General features: G+C 44.2%; 1 protein-coding gene across 35 annotated transcripts in view; it reads left to right on the top strand.

Moving 5' to 3' along the window:
* The window catches only part of TCF7L2 (transcription factor 7 like 2), a 187,437-nt gene that overhangs the window by 61,551 nt on the left and 112,120 nt on the right, over positions 1-13,766 (top strand). For 34 of the 35 annotated variants that reach the window (XM_016146308.2, XM_016146304.2, XM_016146303.2 and 31 more), the window contains one exon: positions 9,495-9,596. In XM_016146308.2, coding sequence (XP_016001794.2) covers positions 9,495-9,596 — 102 coding nt within the window. Of the gene's footprint in view, positions 1-769; positions 5,217-9,494; positions 9,597-13,766 lie in introns of those variants that run through there. The other variant, XM_016146322.2, reaches the window with a different exon arrangement.

The following is a 13,766-nucleotide window of genomic DNA, read 5'->3' on the forward strand; positions in this document are numbered from 1 at the left end:
GAGTCTGCAGTCAGACGAGAAGTGTGTGGGCAAAGGGAACTATTGTGTGTGGCTCCTGCGGACAGAAAGCCTGCCTTCATCTTTTACTGTGCCTAATGGACAATTGAGACATTCAGCTTATGTCTGAAAGGAAAGTGGGCCGGAATGGTCTAGCAGACCTCCCAGACGAAGCCTTGTAGGAGAAGCAAATAGAGACAAGGATTACCAACGGGGGAAACAACTGGGGCTGAGTCCGGGGAGAGAATGTTTATTTCCTTGCTCTCTAGGAGGGATTTGGAAAGAGCCGTAATCCTGGGTTAGGAGTAATTTGTTACAGCAAGATGATACTTGAGTGGCAGGCTGCTTCTGGCTGAGGCAGCAAGACTTGCGTGCAGGGGGGTCGGGGGCCTCCAGAAGGTCAGCCTCACTAAATCTTCACCCTGGCCCCGGGGTTGTTTCTTCCCCAAGCAAAATTAACCAGAGGCGTTGCTGACCTTTCGGCTTCCTGGGTGTCGTGTTACGAAGCATCTCCACATGCTTGTCACAGCTAGAATTGGACAATGAAAATTTGGACAGGAGACCTTGCTGGAGCCACCGACCTTTTCCAGATATGACAGGGGGGAAAAAAAAAACCAAAAAGGAACCGCACCGCGGTTCACCGTTTCGGTTGGAGTTTGAGGACACGAGCCAGGTCCGTCTCGCGTTTGGTTCCTGTGTCCACTGACTAACGCGTGTTAATTGGCTGCGCATTGTCGTTGTGGGATGGGTGGGGGTGCGGGGTGGGTAGAGAGGTGGGATAGGGAGAACCTGACCAGGAAAACCCCTTGCTTTGAGAGTTCATGGATATGGAAAAGGAAAGGAATTTTTTTAAGGTTCTCGATTTTAATATCTGCTACAATCCGATGATTCATGCATTTAAAATAACCCTTCCAGGTCATCGGGACCTGGCTCCTCCCTGGCTTTGTACCTCTCAAAGGTCATCTGATGGCTGTATCTCACAATTTACACGGGAGACCTGCAACTTCTGGCTTTTAAATCCCCTGTGCTGCTGGAGAAAGAAATAGCAAATTTTAACTCTTTCGAACCTCATTATAACTCTTTGCTTCCTTTACACAGTTTATCCTTTGAGGCTGGAAGAATGTTGAGGAAGTCAGTGGGAGACTTTCGGCAGCAAACCATTCCATGCCCATTTTTAAAAATATAGTAACATATGTACTTCTTTTTATTTAGTTAGTTTATTGGGGTGACATTGGTAAATAACATTGTATCAGTTTCAAGGGTACAACTTTGTAATACATCGTTTCTATGTTGCATTGTGTACTCACCACCCAAAGTCTAGCTTCCCTCTGTCGCAGTAAATCTGACCCACCCTTTACCCTCTTCTTCCTCTCCTCACTCCCCTTCCCCTCTGGTAACCATCCTTCTGTTGTCTGTGTCTGTGAGTTTGTTTGTTGCTTCTGTTTTATACCCTACAGATTAGTGAAATCAAATGCTTCTTGTCTTTTTCCATCTGCGTTATTTCACTTAGCATGATACAAGGATCCATCCATGCTGTCGCAGATGGCAGTATTTCATTTTTACTCATGGCTGAGTAGTACTCCTTTGTATGTATGTACCACATCTTCTTTATCCAGTCATCTATTGAAAGACACTTAGGATGTGTCCATGTCTTTCTATGCCCATTTTTTAGATAGTCAAACTGAGATGCAGAGACATGGTGACTTGCCTGAGGCCATAGGATGGTAGAGAACTGGACCATAGGATTCAGGCTCCTGAACTGTGTACAGTTCTGTTGACCCAACGGCTCTGCTCTATTTGTTTTTAGCTATACGCCTTGAAACAGTTGTCACACACTTCTGTCCCCTCGCCCATGTCTCCTCACCAGCTTTCTTAATCCCGAACATAAGGTGGGATCCTGAAAATACCTAAGGTCTGCATTCTGGTTCAGAATCTGCATGAGTAAGTGACTTTATTTCTCTTTGCTTCACTTTCTTCTCTTTTATAATAGGTTCGGAGATCATCTGCTTTGACCACCTAAAATGGGTGTAGCGACAACCAAGTTACAGGTTTAAAAGGGCCTTTGAGAAAGTAACATGGAATCTGCAAAAATGTGCATGCTCATTGTTGGCACTGCCCCAGTGCCGATAGTTTATGCTAATAACTGATCATCAGAGTCACCTGGCAAGTTGGGAAAAAATAACAGACCCCTGGGCCCACTCCCGGACAGTTTGATTTAGCAGGTCCCAGTGGGCAGGAGAAAAGTATGTCTAAACCAGCAAGGTTTGGGAACTGTGGGACCATGTCACCATCATGAATTAAATCTTCCTTGGTTTAGTTCCCTGTACCATTCATTAACTTACTGTCCCGTTGACTGGGTCTTAGATGACTTTTCTAGGTCTCAGACTATCTAGTCTACACTGGCCAGAGCATATATGCTTTGTAAACACGACAGAAATTCATGTGATAGAGCCCAAAGGGATTTTTGGGATCATGTTCCCCCATTTCCTGCTGTAGACTTAAGCCTAGAGTGGGGAAGAGGTTGCCCAGTGGAGAAGTGAAGCGATTGACTAGGTAATAGCAGAGCTGGGCCTGGAAAGTAGGTGTCCGGACTCCCCTCCCCCATATGCTATGCCCAGGAGCAGCGCACAGTCATCATTTTAAGAGTGACTTTTTGGAGAGGGAAGGACAGCCTGGGCCCCAGCCCATCTGGGTGTGAGAGGAAGGGCCTGGTGAAATTCTATCTAGCTTGTGCCTCCATGAGCTGTGATACTACCGCCTCTCTGCAAAACCACTGACCTGGCAAATGCAGAAATATCTTGGTGACATGGGTATTAAATAATTGGCCATGTAAAGAAAATAGTGAACTCCAAGTTCAGGTTATTGGCCTTTTTTGTTTCTTATTTGCTTATTTTCTTTGTAGTTCTGGTAGAAATAATTTTCTGGTAGTCTTGGAGGAAAATAATTTAATGGTTTGCCTAGCGACCATGCGGGGAAGAGAGAGATGCTAGATACTAGAGAAGGATTATTTCTCCCGTTGAGGACACTGAGATGTTCCTTAGCCATGTCCTTTGAGACACTGTTCCCTGGCTGGAGTTCAGGCAAGGATGCCCAGCAGTTGATAAGAAAAGCAGGAAAGGTAGGGGAGAGGAAGTTCTAAGGTAGGTCAGGATGAAGCAGAAGCACCCGGTGGTCTGGCGCCCTGTGCACTTGATTGCCAGCTGACCCAGTGACCTCAGGCAAGAGGGGCCTTGCTCGACTGGCCTTAGGTCTCTCTTTGGTAAAATGTTAGTGTGACTTTCTGCCCATTTACTTTAGGGTTACTGTGAATGTGGTTATGAACTCTAGTAAAATACTCTCTAAATGTGAAGTGATATCCTTTAGACCCTTTAGATTGTGATGATTAGGAAGAAAAAGTTTAAGGATTCCATTTAAAAATCACATAATGACCAACCCACAAAGACAGGATAAAACCGTTAAATGTGTTTTACACAGGCGCCTTGACTCCCTGCCCACTCCGCCCCCCTTCTACCCCGTATTCCTCTTATGCTGGAAAATGGGATAGTTAGTAACTTTAAGAGAAACATTTGCAAGTTCCCGCTATGTTTGGTTTCATTAAAAAAACTTTTTTAAATGAAATTACTGAATTTTTTCTGTGGCTTCCTGCCTTCTCCAAGTTCAGAGTGTACCCGGCCTTCCGAGGCCTTTGATTTTCTTTTCTTTGGTAACTATAGCAAACCCTCCCAACCAGCAGAAATCATATGTTCCTGAATTTTCTTTCTCTATGCAGTCATGCTTTATAGGCAAATAAAGTCTCTTTAAATAGAACCTCTATCTTAGGCTCTCTGTGGATTTTTCAAAAGAAGCACTTCCTGGAGTATGTTTTAACCTAGGACAAAGTAACTTAAATCTCCTATACCTTTTGCTTCTGCAGAAAAGTTGGTCAGGCATTTCATAGTGGTGGCCCTAAGGATCCTGCAGGATTTCAAAGACTTCGACATAGTTTCACATAGGTTTTCTGTTAAGTGTATGTTGTCAGTGCTAACTCTGGGAAACCTGTTGGTGTCTATAGGAGTCAGAGGGTAGCACAGAGTATTGAATTAATCACAACTTCTTCTATTTTAACCATTGGGATAAATTGGGATTCCCTGACCCCCCAGGGCAAAATCACTTATTTATAGCAGATGGACTGCATTTTTCATCTTCTGTTTCTGAGAAATGAAGTAGGTTCATACGGAGACGGCCAAGCCTGTTCCTTCACAGGCCTGTGTATCATCGACGTGCCTGACAACATAAGCTCTCGAAAAACGTGCGTGTGTGCTGTTGGCATTGATACCTGTGCTTCCTGTTGTCACGCTAAGTTTTTTAATTTTCCTTTTATGAGCGGCTTCTGGTGACCTTTTTTTTTTGGTGCACTTCATCGATGCGCATATCATAATCACGGCGTTACACCCTCCTTGGTCACACATTGGTCGTAGAGTTGGTGTGGGCCGTGATGAGGCTGCTCGGGGAGGGTGGGAGCGAGCCACCTTGCAGGGGAGGGAGGTTTAATGACCTTGGACGTGGCAGGCTGTGGCTGGCAGTGCTCACAGTTTTGGATGTTGAGGCAGAGTATTGACTTTGTTTTATAAGAAATGCGACATGTACAACATTCTGGCCCTGGCGGAGTTAGGAAGTCTTCGTCGTTGAAATCTATTGTGAGAATTGTTTCCAGTTAACATAAGTTCTTGTACGGTGAACTTTTCTAGGAAAAGGCACCCCTACTGAGAAATAGCTCGGATTGGAAAGGCTGTTCTCGTTGTTACTGACCTCGTCGTTGTTGGTCTGGGATTCCTGTCTACTGGGCAGGGGAGGGGAGCAAAGCCTTCAGAAATTATAAAATCAGCCCCTTTCCAGGTGATACGTTGTCTACAGGACCTAGTTTTCCAGAAGAGACTGGTTTCATCTCCACCGAACAGTCTGTTCAGGCCCCACTGCGCCCCTGGTCCAACTTCACATTCTTCATTCTTCCTGAGCCTGTGGCTCATGCCATCTGTTGGCACAACGTGGGTTTTGTTCCAGCTTTGTGATGTGTGAAACTCGTACACATTCAAAATCTCTTGAGAGAGGAGCTTCCGAACCTAGAAAGTCGATCCCGCAGCACCCAGGCACGTCACCACGACCTGAGGGATTTCTGCCTGGTGCTCTTTTGTCGTGATTTGATGACATGTGACCTGTTGCCAGTGTCTCCTGGGAAGCGGGTGAGAACTCTTAAATGCATGAATCTTTTCCAGTCAGAATGGTTCGGGGATTTTCAAACTTCCATTTTGGAAAGGAGGGGGGTAGTCATTTCAGTGAGATTGTGGTCTGGTGGCTAGACCTTGGGCCCGGGAGTCATGGCCAGAGAGCTCAGATTCTTTTCCAGACTTTCCCCCCAAAACTTGAGTCTGCCTGTGATGATTCCCTCCAAAGCATTGCCTTTTGCCACCAAATACGCTTTCCTACGTGATCGTGTTTGGCTGTCTGGATTAAAGGCCCAGCAAAAGTGTAGTCCTTTCTGACATGGTCTCTAGGCCTTTACACATTTATCCCCTAAGCCAAAGATGGCAAACTATGGCCCAGGGACCAGAGCTGGCTGGCCACCTGTTTTCAGATGGCCTGTGAGCTAAGAATGATTTTTATTATTTTTAAATGGTTGGAAAAAATCAAGAGAAAGCTATTTCTTGACCCAGGATGATCGTGAAATCTAAATTTCAGTGTCTGTAGATAAAATTTTACTAGAATATAGCCATGACTTAATAAAAGTATACATACATGTATTACCTGTGTGGCTGAGTCTAGTCATTAGGACAGAGATGGTATGTATTTCAAAGCCCTAGGATATTTATTATCTGGCCCTTTAAAGGAAAAGTTTGCCAGCCCTGCCCTGAACAAATACAGGGACGGACTTCACTTGCCCACCCATGAAAGGAAGTGCCAGGAAGCCGCTTTGGTGTTTTATCAAGGATGTGGAGTTTCCTGGCAGGCTTTTTCGTTATCATCGTCATTGTCCTTTGAGTTGTCCTGTTTGTTTAGGAAATAAGACTCAGCAGCTCTCAGGTGGCAGGTTCTTCGAGCAGCCAGCCCTTCCACACCATCCTTGCTGCTTAAGCTGGGTTCACGAGGATGGGTTGACTTCCTGGGAGCAGGTTCTGTCAGGTCCACAGGTCCCGGAGGCGCCTTCTGATTTGGAAGAATCCTCCCTGTTTGCCTTCCCTTCTTCTTTTTTATTGGGGGAGTTGGAGGAGGAGGAATTCGAGATGTGTATCTTTTTCTTTTTGCTGACAATTTAACAGGCTTTTAAATTGCCTTAATTCCTTTCAGACTAATGGTATTGTATATGTTTCTAGACTTTGTCCACAGGTCCAGAGCTTAACTTAAGCTCCCTGAGACATGTTATAAAATATGATTTGGTGGGGGGGAAACCCTGATGGGCCATGAGCAGAACATTATTATTAAACAAAGGATGAAATGCTTAAACCGAGATTCCCCATCCCCCAAACCCCCCTTTTAACAAAATGAAAGTCGAGCAAGACTCCATTTCAACAGTTTTCAATGCAGGAATTCCCATAGCCCCATTTGATTGCAGTTTGTTGAAAAGTTTAATGTTTTTGTAGGCAATTCATAATTTCCATGTCGAGCGGCCTAAAAGGAAGAAAGCTGGAGCCCAGTGTTGTTTTTATAGTGGGATGGTGGGAACTTTTTTTTTTTCTCCCCAAAAAGGATATAAAACTGAAGTTGAACTATTGGGAAAATGTGGCCCGGCTTTCGAACTGCTTCATAAATCCGAGATGCCGCTTTCCTCAGGCCCTTCCTCTAGGGCCCAGCAGAACAGAATTTCCTGCTGCTTGATGTCTCCACGAAGGAAGAGATTTTCCTTCAGGCTGTAATAGCACCGAATTTCCTTTTTCTCCCCTTTATTTATTTATTTTCCTTATTAATAAGGACCGATTGTAGAAGATGAAGAGACCTGGGAAATCCATCACTTTGGGAGGAGGTTAATAACTTCCTTTAAAAAAAATCCTGACATAATACTTACTTCTCCAAAAGGGACCTCGTCAGCCTGAATGCTAGTCGAGATCCAAGGGGGAGGACGGGCACTGCTTTGCGGGGACCCCGCCGTTCTGTGGGATCAAGTTGCATTGGGACGGACAGGTTGGGGCTGTCACCGTAGAGTCCCTGCAAGTTGTTGGGAGCGGGGCTGTCTTTCCTCTGCCATCTGGATTTGGTTAGCTCTCTCTGGGCAGTGGGGCCGAGTCTCATTTCCTCCGACCAGTAATGTTATATAGGCAGTGATCCTGGGCTGCCCTAACATAATTGAAAATTATGTGTATTGCAGGCTCGGAGCACTGAAATGTAGGCCCATAAAAATATGTGGTGCAGGTAGCCCGCGGAGACTGGATATGGCACACAATGAAGCTCTTATGTAAAGTAAGACTTATAAGTCTCCACATTAATATTGCATTATGGGTATGATGATTCTTGGGTGGGGTCCGCAGGGCAGGTCTGTCACCTTTAAGAAAGCCTACATTTCCGAATTCTGTGGAGCTGGTGCTTGCATGCAGTCAAATCAGTTTTGCAGATGGCCAAAGATGAGTACCTGTCTATTAACCTAACCCTCCGCACCAAGGGTTGCACGGGGTGTAGGTTTGTAGCAGACTCTGCATCTTTCTTCACAGGTTTTTGAGGTGGAAGGGTGAGGGTTGGCGGGCGTTCGTTTTGGTCGGCCTCAAGGAAATGACTCTATTGAGTGGTTTCTGACCGTTGAGGCCCATATACTTATGTGGCAAGTGAGAATGGGAAGAAGTCAGGATGAGACAGGGCAGCCTCGATTCCCACAGCCCTCTGGGTGGGGTTACAGGGCTGAGGGAAACCATGGGAACAGTTATTCAGTGGTTCTCAGCTTGGGATGTTATTATTCCCGAACAAGGTGTTTGGAAACGGTTTGATTATAAGGGTGACTTGGGGAGGAGGGTATGCCTGCTGACGTTTGCTGCCTGGGGGCCCGGAATCCTAGAGATTCTTAAGTGCTTGAGACAGCCCCGCACCTGTCCTACAGACGGGACAGATGACAGATGAAAAGCTGAAGGTCCATAGATGCAAGGGGATTTGATGCGAGGTCTCGTGGCAAGTTACCAGAAGTGGCGACCCGTCTTCCTCACCGCAGCATGCTTCTCGGTAGAAGCCCTAACGTGGTGGAAGTCTGTCCCACCTCGTACAGATCTAGGTTGGGGAAATGACTGTACTTCAGTGGGTCACTCATGGGTTAGGACCTTCCAGCTTTATGTGTCGCTGAGTTTGCTTGTAATTCACCAGACAGCTGTATCTTTGAAGAACCCATGGAAAAGCTCGAGGGTGGCTTCGGCCCTTCTGTGTCACATGCGATTTGAGCAAACCCTTCCTTCTCTCTGGACTGCCCTTTGCTGTCCCTTTTTCTCTCTGTTGAAATCTTTCTGACTTAAGACTGTTCATCCTTCCTCAGTCTCTCTTCTTAGAAACACCGCCTTCTCTTTTTGGCATTCCCTAGGCATAATCTGAAGTTTTCCTGAGTAAAACTGGGACACTGTCCCCAAGAGTAGTCAAGTACCCAGGAATTGCTTATACTTGTGCTAAGTATGTCTGTGACCAGACAAGCCACCTTACCTCAGTTTCCCTCATCTGCGTGGTGCAGAGTTCGATCGATTGATGGTTCAAGTCCATCTGAAAGCTGACGTATTACTTTTGGCAGAAGTAGCTCCCTTTCCCGTGGGCCGTGTATTCGTTTTCTATCTCAGAGAAAGGCGTAGATACCATGTAATTGGCTGATATCTTTATTTTTTTCTCTCCGCGATAAACCTGTACGTATTGAAGAATTTCTCTGGCCTTTCGAGATAAGTGTATAAATTTCACCATGTCCTGTCTGTGCATCTTTTACCAAGAAATATTTTTGTTTTATAAGCTTTTAAGTTGGACGAGCAACTCCACCACCACCTTACTTGAGTAACTTCTAGCAGAGGACCGTTGCACACATGTTCTCAGCTTTCTTTGAAGTGAAGGATGATGGCATTTTAGAAACAAAGGTTCCTGTGAAAGAACAGATTTAGAGTTGATGGTCTCCTAGCATGACACCAGGCTTGAGACTGTTTTCTTTCTTTGGAAGAGCTCTGTGTTCTTCTCTTTTTTTTCTGACTCCCTTTCCTCCCCTCTACCCCTCTAAATGAGCTAGTATTAATGAAATCATTTTATCCGAAGCCACCTGTAGGTGCTAATAATGTTGATGTTATTATATACATGTACCTGTTGAACATGAATTCTAAGGTAGAACCTGTTGATGGTGCATGACATTTTCTGTTGTTCATCTTATTTGCATGCTTCTAAAATGTTTTTTAGTGCTGTTGTTTGCATGCTTTTGAGTTTTTCAGTTTCTGCCCCGTGCTATATACCCCAAGAGTTTTGGGGTGGCTATTTTGCATTTCTTTTCTAAATTTATTTTCCATGTTCATTTTGTTTGCTCCTTCCAGTACCTGCAGATGAAATGGCCACTGCTTGATGTCCAGGCGGGGACCCTCCAGAGCAGACAAGCCCTCAAGGATGCCCGCTCTCCGTCGCCAGCCCACATCGTTGTAAGTGACCTTACAGAGTCAATCGCTCCTTTTATTGGGGGGCAGATGAAGAAAATGTTCTTTGGTTGACAACGGTCCTTGTTTTTCAGTTTTTCTTTCTTTAAAAAACTATTTTGTTTGGCATATTTGGGTATGGTTTATATCTAGAAGGTACTTGTTTTCTCCTATCGGACTTTAGCGATTATTACCTACCTGGAAAATTTCTCACCACCCTTTTCTCCTAGTATTAGGTAGAATCTAGCTTTGTGGGCTCCATTTAATAGGGCACAATCACCATGGTGTGGGGAAGACAGGACGTGGTATCGAGACAATTAAAAAAAATACAGCACCCAGAGTCTTTCCCGACAGAGTCATTTAGGGGGAGGTAAGTTACATTGGAGGGCATTAGAAAACTCCAAAGGGGAGCCCTGGAGTCTGGAGACTTTCCAAGCTCCCTGAGGGCACCCCCCCCCCCCCCGCCCGATTTATCTTAATTGTTGGAAAGGAACATTCTGTGCTCATATCAGAGCAGTTTCTTCTGGGCTGATTGATTGATCCAAGAAATGGACTTAGAAAGGCTTAAAATAAATTTAATCTGTACCTCCATGGCTTTGAAAGTGGGGGGTTTAATACAGGAACCATTTGTTTGTGGTACTAAGACTACAACATAACGTGTGTCTTCATATATTTTTAATACACTTTCTAAGGATTTTGTAGGCTCTGAAAGTGGAATTTATAAATTAACCTCTTGAGAAGAGAGCTCAGCCTTATTAGAATATTCTCTATATATTTATATGAGCTGGACTTTATACTTTTGAAATAATTAATGGAAGACATTTTTATAACAAATCCATGACAGGTAGAATTATGCAAAGCATGAAACAATTCATGTATTTTTTATTTAAGTATCACAGAATGTTACCCATTAATTTATTTTGCCTCTGTGTTACTTGTAATTTCTAAAAATGGCAAAATAGTTTTCCTAAGTAGAAAAATCTCAAGATACATTGTGTCAAAATTCAGGCTAACTGCCTCCTCACTTTGTAGCTTGCTATTATTGCATATATATTAATGGATTATTCCTCTCTTATAGGAATATTAAATATATGTATGAGTGTGTATTTATCAATTTCTGCAAAGCCACATCTTGAGTCATTGTGAAAATGTCTTATGAATTTTTGTTATAAATGAGGCATGTAGAAAGAAGGTTGATATTTCCTTCCTCCAACTCTGCAATAAAATGGATGCTCATAATTACACATGCGTTTATAATGCCAAGATTTCAGGGCTGGAAGTGACCTTAGATCAGCTAGGCCCAACCTGCTCTCAGAAAAGGAAACAGGCCCAGAGATGCCTTAAGTGAATTGCCCAATGTCACACACTGTGTTAGTGGCCAGAGCGAGGACCGGACCCGGTTCTCTGCTCCCTTTCCGGGGCCTCGTGGAACCTTCTCCCCTAAGGAAGAAGAGGAAACGTCCCTTGGCTGGTTCCGTGTAGCCAGCTCTGACGCTGTCTCCATCAGGACAGTGTCGTAGGTGTGAAGAAGTCATCGGCTCAGGGTTCTTTTCTCCTAGAAGAGCGAACGCCAGTTAAAAAAGTATTTTAATGATACTCTACGATGTTTAAAAAGTTAGGGTGGTTACAGAGTCCTCGAGGATAAAATGAGGAAGCCTGTCCATTTCACTGTTCCTGCTTCCCTGAATTTCACACTGTGCGTCTAGGCTTTGAAATTTATTTCTCTGCTTTTAGAAATGCTAGGTAGGATTCATATATATATATATAATATATATATAATATATATATATTTATGTGCAGAGAAAGGTTGTTATCTTTAAAATCTCTCTGAGGCTTTTTCTCTCTGAGTGTGGAGAGAAGTTGCAATTCCTAGAAGTGGTTCAGAATGGACACAGCCTCTCGTGGGTGTGGCATGGAGGTTCAAGGGGCCATGCTGGTGGGCATTACAGTCCCCATGCGGGGGTGAGGATTTACCCATTGGGAGATAGGTAGGTGATTGCCTCCCTTCTCTCAAACCCCCCACCCCTCAAATCCTATAAGGATGGTTGCCATAACTTAGGCTTTAAAGATGTTATTTTCACGTGTAGAATTAACAGTCTGAGAGTTGGTAAAACATTTTTTTCAGAGCCGATGTGGATTTTGGCGAGAGATACAGTGAGGAGACTTTGGTTCCATTTTCCTCTGCTGTTTATTACAAGTGATGTTTACCATAGCAACCACTTTAGAGCACACACCACCCTTTAGATGGAGACCCTTGTCCGAAGGAGCCACAGTTGGCAACTGTAATACAATCTGTGCTTTCTGGTCTGTGTCTGGGGACCTGGGGTAGGGCCATTGCATAGAGGTTATGAATTGGTGGTGGAGGGCGGGCTCTGGGAGTTGGAAAGAGGAGAAAAGCCATAGCTCGGACAAAAGGAAACCAAATTTGTGAAATACTTACAGCTTGTGGCAGCTGACTAGTGTCTTTGGTTGTGTGAGTCAGCCCTGTAATCATACATTTCTGCAATCTTCACCTGACACTAGGGGTGAGGAGGGGAGCATTGCATGTTGTGGGGGTGTTAGTCGAGGGAGTGAGGTGGAAGAAAGGCGGCAGGAGGGTGTTAACCACATAGAGTTTTGGGGATTGAGGAGTCGTACACGTTGGGCCTACAAATTTATGTGTACCCGGTCACTGGACATAGGGCAGTGTGCTGACCAGAACTGGCTTGGCAGGTGCAGCGTGTCTGCATTGTGGCCGAAGTGTCGTTTGGCTCAGCATTGGCCGGAAGAGTCTGGTTCATGTTCAGATTCACCGACAAGTGGCTAACTTTTCTCCAGACACTGAGCTCTTCCTCATATTTTATGTTTCATTCTTTTAAACAAAATGTTGTCACATCACAGTGTTTCATCAGACATGTTTCAAAATAATTGTCTAACGATTGCTTCCTAATTTCTCCGAAATTTGGATTTATTGTGACTTCTGGACCAAGCTGTTTCATAATAATTTCTAATGTTTTCTTTTGAAAATGAAGAAGTGTTCAGTGTTTGATTATTAGAGACTGTAACAGGTTGCTAAGAAAATAACTTTTCCCCGGTTCCCATTTAGGGCTGAATTTTCATATGGGAATTGAAAGCATTTTGTCTGAATATTTTAATCTGATTGGATTTTATTTTCATGTGGTACACGGGATTATCACATTATAGAAAATTAATGTGCAGAATAAATGTTCTTAATAACTGGAGTTTAATTGATTGAATTGTATTTAAATCAAGAAGCGAGCCCCGCATATTTCAGTTTCTGTAACTGATACAGGATCTTGTTTATTATAACCCACTGGCTCCTGATCCGTGTTTTCAAGAAACAGGAAATTATTCTCCGAGGGTGATTTCTTGATTTTTTTTTTTTTTTGGCTGGCCCTAAAATAGGAATTTACACAACAGATTCATCTCTCATTCCCTCGCCTCCACCTCCCCTCTCCCCCTGATTCTCTCCCCGCCACCCCTTCTCCCCTCAGAGACACTAGCCACAAGTTCCAGATTCTTCCTTACCTCCCCAACCCCTCCGGTGCATTTTCTTATTCACATAGGTAGCTCATATTTCTTTCTTCGTCGTGTTTTAAAATTTACATTTTTAATTCTTTGTTCTTCTTTTTCCTCTTCCGGAACGAGCGCCAAAGCCGCTGGCTGTGCTGAGCGCTTTTGCCCGAGTCTCGGCCCAGCGGCCTCCAGCGGCAGGGCTCAGGGTCTCTTACCCTCTGGACGTCACCCCCGGTATCTTTGCTGTACAAAGACTTTCATTTAACTCCCTTTGTACCCAGCAAAAAAAGATTCTGTACCAGAAATGGTGGTATTTTGGTATAATATGTACTTACAAAACGGCAAAAGGCTTCAGAAGTTTCTACCATTTTATCTTGGGGGTTTCCTTTTGAAGTGGATGTGGAGTTCCACCTTGGGGTACGTAGCTAGTGGTTCTCGGTCTCGGCTGTTTTGTTGTGTAATGAGCATCGAGATGTGGGATGAGAAAGCCGCCTGAGTCCCGAGGAGCAAAGCCCTCCAGACTGTGTGGTGTGCTTTTGTTGTTGTTATTGTTGTTGTTTAAATGCCAAAAGAGAGTGTAAAACTCTTAGGAAATATAGTGTGATGGGTAGAACATCACACGGGTCTCTGCTGTCTCTGTTGAGCATTTTCAAGTAAGCT

The sequence above is a fragment of the Rousettus aegyptiacus genome, unplaced genomic scaffold, assembly GCF_014176215.1.
Source record: "Rousettus aegyptiacus isolate mRouAeg1 unplaced genomic scaffold, mRouAeg1.p scaffold_m13_p_6, whole genome shotgun sequence".
NCBI lineage: Eukaryota > Metazoa > Chordata > Mammalia > Chiroptera > Pteropodidae > Rousettus > Rousettus aegyptiacus.